General features: G+C 36.5%; 1 protein-coding gene across 2 annotated transcripts in view; it reads left to right on the forward strand.

Annotated features, from left to right (window-relative positions):
* Positions 1–7,678, forward strand: part of LOC6040014 (CCR4-NOT transcription complex subunit 1) — a 29,308-nt gene extending 21,630 nt beyond the window's left edge. For both annotated transcript variants that reach the window (XM_038250091.1, XM_038250092.1), the window contains exons 8-9: positions 6,668–6,816; positions 6,886–7,678. In XM_038250091.1, coding sequence (XP_038106019.1) covers positions 6,668–6,816; positions 6,886–7,015 — 279 coding nt within the window. In that variant the 3' untranslated portion in view covers positions 7,016–7,678. The remainder of the gene's footprint in view (positions 1–6,667; positions 6,817–6,885) is intronic.
* Positions 7,679–10,429: the final 2,751 nt, after the last annotated feature.

Here is a 10,429-nt window from a genome sequence, read left to right on the forward strand (position 1 = left end):
TCATCAGGGGTGACATTGGGTCTGGGTGTGAGATTGGGTCATACAAAAATGCAGAAATTTGTATGACCCAATTTCACCCCTGATGGTGGTAGCAAATTTAATCTCAAGTTCATCAGTAGAGGAAAATTTAGAAATTTGAAAAAAAATCTTAAATTCATCTGGCAACCTGGCAACTCTGCCTATCCGATGGTGTCTTAGAGCATTTTTGAGGCCATATTTTAGCTCAACGACAAGACAACAAAACATGTTTTTATTTCGTGATTTGATTGTCCAAAGATATTATTATCCGAGGTGAAATTTTCCGAGGATTTCGGATAATCGAGTATGGGCTGGTATATACAGTCCGAATGTTCGGTTATCCGAAAGTTAGTATGGGACTTCAAATAATTAAATCATCAAAAAAATTGTGTGTATTTTTTATTTTCTTCGAGTTCTGCGACTCAATTTTAGTCAAATGAGCAAGGCTCTACAAATTCGGCCGATTTCGACTATTTTATTTCCTATGACCAAAGAAGCCATTTCGTGTCATTGGTTCGCACATATAAGCCTCCATACAATTTTGGCAGCTGTCCATTAGGGTGCCCAGAATATGGGACTTTTTCTCAAAACCTCGCTCCACAAGCTGATTATTGTTTCTTAAGCTATTTTAGGATTCTGGGCTAAATATGAGCAAAATCGGTCAACATTTAAAACGAAGTTGACTTTATAGCTGTCGGCCACCATTGCTAGTACCAACCACTAGTGTCTTCCTTTTTATCTACAAGGACTTCGCCGCCCTGGGCTCCTAAGTGTATGGAAGTATGGCACGGAGCGACGGCGCCGAATACCCATATTTACACAAAGAATTTTAGAGCGCCCGCCGCGGGATTTGAACCGGCGACCTCTGGATTGGAGTCCAGTGTGCGGTCCGATTGATCCACACGGGCGGGACAAACATTTACCCATTGATACTCGAGGGTGAAGTTTGTATGGGAAAAATCCAAAAAATGTATGGAAAAGGTAGTGCGGTGCCTGTGGGGACGTGCAGTCCTGTTTTTTCGTGTTATTTTCCGTCTCTTTTGTGTCGCAGTTCGAGTGCATTGGGTAATTGGTCATTATAATTAAATAATAGTATCATAGGGTGGTGCTTTTCGGGACGCGCATTTCTCTTTTTTACCTTCTTCTTTTTTTCATTGTTTTTTTTCACTCGCGTTCGTTGGCCGATGAGTTTTTTTTGTGTTGTTCTCTTTTTATAGTTTTCTATAAAAAATGAACTAATTTTTTGAGACTAGCAAGTCGTATTGCTGGATTAAGTCCTTTCTATATTATCGATGATTGGAAGGCACGCCGTCGAATATTTTGTAAGGCTTATGATATAAAATCATTTCAATAAATGAAGCCCTTCCTACATCACCGTTGATCGGAAGGCACGCCGACGGAGAATTTCTGGAGAATCGCGGTCGAATTAATACTATATTTAAATCCCTAGATAGCTATCTTTCCGCAGCCGGCTGCCTAAGATTTTTAAAATTTCAACCGATAAACAAATTGCTTATGGTCGCATCACCTACCACAGTGAATCCTGACCTCATACCCATCTTACTAACCCCTCAAAACTCATGTGATACTTTGTCGGAGACGCAGCCGATTTAGCGGTCCCATCACTCAAGTATCGGCTAACATTCCCATCCACTTCCCCGTGTCTTACCTCTGGTCGTGGCCGGCGTCGGTATTGATCAGCATGATAGGGACCTTTGAAAATTGCGAAGGGGTGATGATTGGTTCCTACTTTTCATCTGTGGTCCACGGAGCAATGTTTGGGGGTCCTGGTCAATAACGAAGTAGCAGCTACGGGTAGACACCAATGCTATGCTATGCTATAAAATCGAAAAAATGTATGGAAAACCCAATTTTCTTACGGGTTTGTCTGTAGGGGACCATCCATAAACCACGTGGACACTTTAGGGGGTTTTTGTATGGAGAATTGTCCACGAAGGGGGGGGGGGGTTGAGATTCCCAAAAAAGTGTCCACGTGGTTTATGGATGGTCCCTAGGGCGCGCTACTTCCATCCAAATATTCCCAAAGTTAGATTCTTATTGAAAATTTAATGTTCTACAACTTTGTAGAACATACCAAAGCTGTAAAACTCAATCCTATTAAAAATATCATTTTTGTATGAAAAAACTTTTTTTTCATCAACTTTTGGCTCGAATATCAATGGGTTAGCCTAAACAAATTTCGCCCAAAATTTACACAGATGCTTAAAATAACCCAAAAACCTGTTTTCCGCTTGTGGAGCAGGGGGTCATTTTTTCTGGGCACCCTACTGTCCATACAAAAATGCTACGTAATTATTCCAAAATCTGTAATTTTCGAACGATTTTTCTGATCAATTTATTATTTTTGGGAATGTTTTTGGTATTGATGAGGACTGTTAAAAATTAATTTTTATACTTTTTGTTTTGCAATTTGAGAACTCCCGCGCTCGACGATCCCTTCAATATCGTCAACGAGAGAGTCCTCTGTATAAAATATATAAGAAAAAATCAAGCAAATAAGAGCAAAACGAACTAGATTAAAGTACAAAAAATACACAAAAGATCATTAAAGCAAAAGAAAAACAAAAGCAAAATGTAACGAATAAAGAAAATAGTAAATTAAACATGCCGGAATAATTGAAGCAATATAAAAGCAAAATCATATAAAAAATATTTTGAAAAAAAAAAACGGAGATTCTTGTTCTGCATTAATTTGAGTTGATTTTTGGTGGCACATCCTACTTTATTAAAGAGCAATTCCAGCTTAAATCAGGAATTTTTCTGGTACTTTTGTACCCGACCTTCTCCGATTTCCATGAAACTTTGTAGACATGTTATCCTAGGCCTACACAGAAAAAAATATTTCTGTAAATTTACATCATTTATCATGTACCAAAAGGTATCATGATAAATGATGTATATTTACATCGATTTCATCGGAAATTTACATGAGTTTTATTGTAAATGAGCCTTTCCCAAATCACTTCAAAACGTGTAAATTTCCAATGAAATCGATGTAAACCTACACGACAAAAAATTTTTTTTGCTCCGTTGAGTCTAGAATCTGATACTTTTTCAGATTCTAGATACAACGGAGCTAATTTTAGTTACACGCCTAGTCCATAGCTTCAAAATTGTTTTTTTTTCGTAATAATTGACTTATATTTAAATTTTGGTTCGAAACAAAGCACGGCCAGCTCGGAATTTTGGCCTGAAGTTAGTTTAAAAGTCACCTTACTGGGCCAAATCAGGATTACAGCCTAAATAGAAACAACAGTTTTGTAAGCATTTAAAAAAGCTTCAAATGAGGAAATCGATGCACTATTTTAGTTGATCTGTACCTGTTCTAATCGAATTCAATAAAAAATATCGAAATATAGGGTTAGGAACCTGGCCAAAACAGCTGTCCCAATTCGCCCCAGATGAAAGTACATAAACATATGCAAAAACAGTACCGTCATCGGGGGTGCCATTGGGTCTGGGGGTGAGATTGGGTCATAATAGAGCACTGTTGCTACCATGTGCATTAATGGGTTAATTCTAGAAAAAAACAACGCGTTTTTTACGTGTCAAAGAAAGTATTTTTGTGAGTTTAACACTAAAGAATGTATTTACCTCATAGTTGAAATTTTTAGGCTGAGATTTGGCAGTTCTGCTCCAAAATACAGCAAATTCTGAGACTGCTTCTAAAAAGAATGATGGCCTTTGTTTCCAATGACCGCTGAGTCAACATGGTGATGATCTGGTTTGTTTACAACGCTGCTAGCTCACGAACTGTCACTTGAAAGGGGCGTTGGAAAATAGGTCGAAATGCCATTTTACCGCACAATTATGGGTGAAACGGTGCAACCTTACACTCTAATCCAGAACTGCTTCTAATTTAAAAACATGAATGATTAAATCACTCAGATTATTTTAACGTTCAGCTGTAATCAGCGGAGAAAAGTCAACGAAAGATGTAAACAAAACTCCCGCGACCTCCAGCCGAACAAAAGTTGAACAAAATGTGTTTTGGGAAGAAATCAGTTGAAACTAAAATCTCGTTACCAACTGTATTGTGATAATTGTAATATCTACAGGAGTGCGAGACCGGATAGGGTTACGGAAGTGTCTTACGGCAGCTGGCTCTGGCATATAAATGGAATTTCAATTTTGATGTTATAGTTTTTAGCCTGAAAAAGCTTGTTATTTATGAAGAACTCGCCGTCTTGAGCTGCCGGGCACCTTAAGAAAGTTCTCGACGTCTGCGGGCGCATTTCCGGTACGGGAATGCTCATTGAGTGTGGCAAAAGATACAACTCCGTCTATGGGATGATCAGCTACTCTCCCGGCAACGACGAAAGATCCTCTTTGATTGGTGACAACCATCGCCAACCTTTATACTGGAAAAAAAGCTTGAAATTATATTTTTCGACATCGAATCAAAACACCAACCTACAAGACTTACTAAACTTCGATTACCAATTGCTGTTCCTGGATTATTTGGTAGCCATCCTGGCCTTCCGACTGTGTAACATTCCTCCAGCAAGCCGATTAGCGACGAATCAAAAACACTTCCGTTGACAACGATTTATTTTGATTTGAATGCTAGCGAAAGATAGCCCGGTTGCTGCACTTGAGCTAACAGCGCATAATTGCATAAATGAAAGCGCATTCAATTAAAACCATTTTCACGACCGCTTCCAAACAACAACTGTTTTAAGTTGTCCAGCTGTCACTCAATGAACAGCAAGGAAGTTTACACGTTTCGTAATTTACATATGATGATTTTACATTTATTTCAAGATTTACATGAATCGATTGTCGCCAATAATAGCTAAATCAATTCCATTTACATTAGATTTATGAATTACATGCAATTTTGTTTTACATTATCGCTTTTTACATCGAATTTAGCATTTTACATCTGATTTTATTTGTACATGTACCAAGTTTACATTTGAAACATAGTTTACATGACGTGGAAATTTACATATTTTTTTCTGTGTATATAAGCCATTTTTGTGTATATGGAGCCAATTGTACTCGAAAATAACATTTAAGTAGGGCGTATGTTATTTAAATATTTTTGTAATTTAAAAATTACTGTATCTCGAAGCCGTTGCTTCGTATCAAAAAGTGGTCAAAGACAAACTTGTAGGAAATTTGACGGGCTTTCCGAAAAAACACACTGAAAAAAAATTACACACCACTTCTATGAGATTTTATGATGTTTAAGTATAATAGTTAAATTTTAAGGTGATGCCACGATTTTTTTCGTTCCAAATTTTTGAGGAATAGTATATTTGTTGATCTTACAAAAAGACTCAGAAAAATGCAGAATGGTATGTCTGTCCTAAAAAATACAAAAATCATTTACTAAAACTGCTTTTTTGAAAAGTGGTCTAAACGTAATTTTTTTTTAATACCGATAGTGGTAATCGATTTTCCAGACAATTTTATGTAAAAGTCTCCATATTGACCATTGTCCTATGTCCAATCCTTGGGAAGTTATAGCGGTTTTAAAAATAAAAATTTCGAGGCATTTTTCGAGACGAGATTTGTCTGATCACGCCTTCCGTCGGACGGGAAGTAAATGTTGGCCCCGGACTAACCTACAGGTTAGGTCGTTAGCTCAGTCCAGGTGTAGGAGTCGTCTCCCTGGGTCCTGCCTCGGTGGAGTCGCTGGTAGGCAGTTGGACTAACAATCCAAAGGTCGTCAGTTCGAATCCCGGGGTGGATGGAAGCTAATGTGTAAAAAGAGGTTTGCAATTGCCTCAACAATCAAGCCTTCGGACACCTAGTTTCGAGTAGGAATCTCGCAATCGAAAACGCCAAGGCAATAGGGACGTGGCGTTACATCGTGCTGCCACCTGTTTTTTTTTAAGCGCAAGAGTGTAAAAGTGCTGAGTCATCGTCTAAAAATAGACGGCCTCCTATCTCGCCCAGCAAAATGAAGTCGATAAAGTAGTCGGTTTCGATGAGAAAAAGTGGAAAACGTGGTCTAAAAATAGCGACGCCATCCCCCTATGCTGTAGAGCGAATAATTTGATTTTTTTTGAAAAATAAAAATGTCGAAAAAATAGTGTTTTTTTTGTGGTTTTTGGCAATTTTTATATGACAGAATTGCTTTTTCAGTCTTGTATATATTTTTCCGGAAAGCATGTCCAATTTCCCATAAGTTTTCCTTTGACAGCTTTTCAATTTGACTCGTTTTAATATTTACGTAAGCTTATTTACTATTCAGGTTTCTACCACACTGAAAAAAATATTCTATTTTCAGTTATGAGCAATGTAATTTAGCTTATATCTGTACGCCAATACAACCAATTGAAATGCAGTAAAAGACAAACTTATGGGAAATTGGACGAGCTTTCCGGTAAACATATTTACGTGGATTTTATAAATGTTCTGTAATATGAAATTTTGAGATTTTCTACATGTATGTAACCCCTTAATCTGGCCTGGTTTTATGTTAAAAGTGAACCGATAGATTTAAAAGTGTCCAATTTTGTCGATTTAGTATCAGTGAGCAAGAATGAAATAAAAAAAGTAAAATAGAAAAAAAAATATCTGAATGAATCAACAATAATCCCTTGGTGTTTTGAAAATCACCCATCAAGCCTATTTAACGAAGTCTTCCCTTTTGTTCACCATCCTCTTCTTACAGGAGCAAATCACGCGCGTTCTGCTCGAACGGCTGATCGTGAACCGTCCGCACCCGTGGGGCCTGCTCATCACGTTCATCGAGCTGATCAAGAACCCGCAGTACAAGTTCTGGGACCACGACTTTGTGCACTGCGCGCCGGAAATTGAAAAGTGAGTTTGTTGATTGATTTAACATTTTTTTTTTCAAAATTAACGATTGTGAATTGTTTTTCCTTTCAGACTCTTCGAATCGGTGGCCAACTCGTGCATGGTGGTCAAGTCCAAGAGTCAGCAGCAACAACAGCAACAGCAGCAGCAGCAGCAGCAGATGTCGAACGTCGGCGAGTCGGAGATTGCCGAGTGCAACTAGGTGTTAAGCGGTAAAGAGTCGGAGCGTGGTTCAGGAGGTTTCGTTTAGGACTTGTTTGATTGTTAGTTTTGCTTTTAATGCGCGTTTTTCTTTTGTCACTGGCTAGAACAGAACTGATGATTTAGAAGAAGTTTATTTTTTTAATCGTTTCATCAATTGATCCTGTAAATATTACACCTTTACAGTTTTGTAATTAGAGTGTGCAAGTGTTTTTTTAGTGGAAAAATTATGCAAACAGAAAACACTCAAATAATTAGGTCTTGAACGAATGGTCCAAACACACTCGCGCACACTCTCTCTCTATCGATAATAAGTGAATGTAGTCCTTGGCGTGTCGGTGTATTGACTATAAACATTTGTCTAGCGAACAGGGTTTTAAACTCTTCTAAACGCGCGTAGCTTCAAAAATGCAAACAAAACAACAAAAAAATGTGCGTGCTGTATTCAAACAAGTGAATATGCTCGCAGTCGAGGAATGTGAAAAAACAAGAAAACACACAAAAACTCAGCAAAAATCGAGACGAAAAAGGCGGACGAAACTGTGTTTTATTAGAGTTAAGGTTGCGTTGCGTAAATGTGCGTATAATATTAATCCCCCCTCCCGCATACTTGTAATTATACTAAACCGATTAATCATTCATGAATACATTGCAGAAAAATGAAAAAATAAGCCCTTTTTCTTTGGTTTCGTTCAGAAAGCTTCCGGATGATAAAAAAAAAGCTTTCATGCTTCCCCTTTCTCCCCTCTCTTTCAAGCTTTTTAAGAAAATAACGTAAAAGTGCGTCGCTGCTGCTTCTTGGTGCGTTTGCGCTCGATTCCCCCCTCCTCCTCCACCCAAGAAAGAAAATCATTTCCAAGACGTTCTCGGGGCGCTTTCGCTGTCATGAAAAATTTAACTCCGAAAAAGGTTTGCCCTCTCTCGTTGGAACTCAGAACTGGACGCAAAACGCAAACATCGGTCGGTTTCTTTGTTCCGGTGCTGGGTTGTTGGTTCGTTACTGCCAGTGTTGGCCGAATCGTTAGTTCCCATGGCGATGTGCGGGGCCACAACTCAAGGAATTCAGTCGGCCTATTTTTAGGAGCGCGGATATCGATTTTTACTTTGTTGTGCTGGTGAGGCGGAGGGGGAGGGGCGGTTGGTTACTTGGCTTTTGGGGGGGTTGGAGATTGGGTTGGGTGGACTTTGCGCTGGAAAGGAGAAGCTTTTTTTCGATAGGGGTGTGTTTGATTGGGGGTAAACTTTAGCGGAGAGGGGAAGAAATGTGATTGGATATTTGTGGGTGCGTGAAAGCTTATGTTTATTGATGAAAAAAGGAAGTTTTGAATAGTTTATGGAAAATGCCTTGCGTTCTTAAATGACAAAAAGTTAGTTTCGCAAAAGAGTATTCATATTTTCAGAGCTTTTTAACTGTAATAATTATCGCAACATTTCAAATGATGATGACAGTTTAAGCCCTCAAGTCGGGAAATCAAAACAGTTTGGAATTCGCATATTCTTCAAAAACATAGAAAATCCAAAATTTGTGATTTTTAGACAACAAGTCGGGAATACTAAGCTTACTCGTTTGAAGATTATTTTCTAACTCTTGAATGCTTGTAAAAGTTTTTGTACAAGCATCAAGTCAATTGCACTAAATTCGTTTGGTGCGCTTTACTACTAATTATAATTTTAATAAATCAATTTTATTTAATGTTACCAATGTTTTTTTAATTAAAATAAAAAAGAAAAATGTAAACTTTAATCATGAAAAGAGCTCTTGAAAACCCAATTTGAATAAACGAGCTTAATTTCGAAGATTTTCATCAGCATAAATTATTATTTGACACGTTTTGACAGGATGGCCACCCAAGTCGGAAAATCGGGAAAGTCGGGAAAAGTCTCAAATTCGCAAAAATCCGCAAAAACAGGAAAAAGACGGGAATTTGCGAATTTTCGTCAAAAAGTCCGGAATTTTAAGCATATTTCTCGAAAAATTGCACTCAATTTGTCTTGATCAATTAACTCAATATTCAAAGGTTCCATTCACTATTTCTATATACTTGAGACTATTTGAAACATTGTTTTGAACTTCTCAAAAAAATAATAAAATATTTAAATTGTAAACAGACAAAATAAATTCCTTATCTTATCAACAAAAAGAAAAATTATAATAGAATGAGAGTTGAAGCAAAAATTCTCTGAATTTTGCATTGAATAAAAACACGAAATTATACAACTGGATAAACCAACATCAAATTTCAAAATTTAAATATCAAAATCCACAAAATTTTAAGGAAAATTGATAAAAAAAACATTTTTTATCCCAGATTTTTGTTTTTTTTTAAAGAATAATACATAACTGTGATCATGTTTAAGCGTTTCAGTAAACAATAGACAATCGCCTTACCCCCTTCCCCACTAAGGTGTCCACGTGGTTTATGGATTGTCCCTATACTTAGTTGTATAGTTTTATTATTGTTATTTTTTTGCACTCCTTTTTATTTTCCATTTAAAATTGAGGAACAGAAAATGTATGTTTGCCAATTTTTTAAATGAGCCTTGAAATTGAATGTTATTGCTGCTAAGAAGCTGACTTGTGATTTGTCATGTTTTCAAAATAAAAAAAAAATATCAGAATTTTTTCAAAGTGATTTTTTTACAAATTTGCTGTTAAGTTTCCTTTTTTCTATAATTGTCAATATTTATTTTGTTTTAATTTGAGTAGAAATTTTGTTCCTCGGTAGACATTTACTTTTTTATTGTTTTATTTATTGTTACTTGGGTAAAAAAATCATTCATTTTTTGAAGTTCTAGAAAAGTGGGGAATTTGAAAATGGGATTTGAGTGGCCATGGTCACCTTGCACTGACATTGCTTAAGGGTGCACAGCAACGAAGGAAGTTGTTGTCTTCTTACTCCAAAATTGTCAAACTTACGAACCCAATCCTGCAATAACGGGATTGTAAAATTAATCAAACTTTGTTGTAAATTGCTTTGTGGACAGTACTTTAGGGGATGAATAAAAAAATATTTCGATAATACCCGTAGTTTTGAAGATACTAAAATGTCTGTGACAAAAATCTGGGTGCAAAAGCTCTAGTTGATGTGCACCGTTAAAACTAAATTTCTAAAATCAACAATAATTTTAAAATATGTTTATTTTTAACTTTCTGAATTATAAACCCCTTTATTGCCAATTTGAAACAGAGCAATAAAATGTATATGTTTGGCATTTTTTTTGCTAACACTGTCAACTGTTTGATTTTTTTGTTTTATTTAAAAATTGTGTTTAATGGTTAATATTGACTTTTTTTGTAAACAATTTTTAATTTTTAGTTATTATTTGAGGTTAGGAATTCAATATTTTTATAGTAAGTCACACAATGTCCATCTACGTTTACAAAAGGCTACAATTTAAAGATAACTTTGAATTC

The sequence above is a fragment of the Culex quinquefasciatus genome, chromosome 2 (genome assembly GCF_015732765.1).
Source record: "Culex quinquefasciatus strain JHB chromosome 2, VPISU_Cqui_1.0_pri_paternal, whole genome shotgun sequence".
In the NCBI taxonomy this organism is placed as follows: domain Eukaryota; kingdom Metazoa; phylum Arthropoda; class Insecta; order Diptera; family Culicidae; genus Culex; species Culex quinquefasciatus.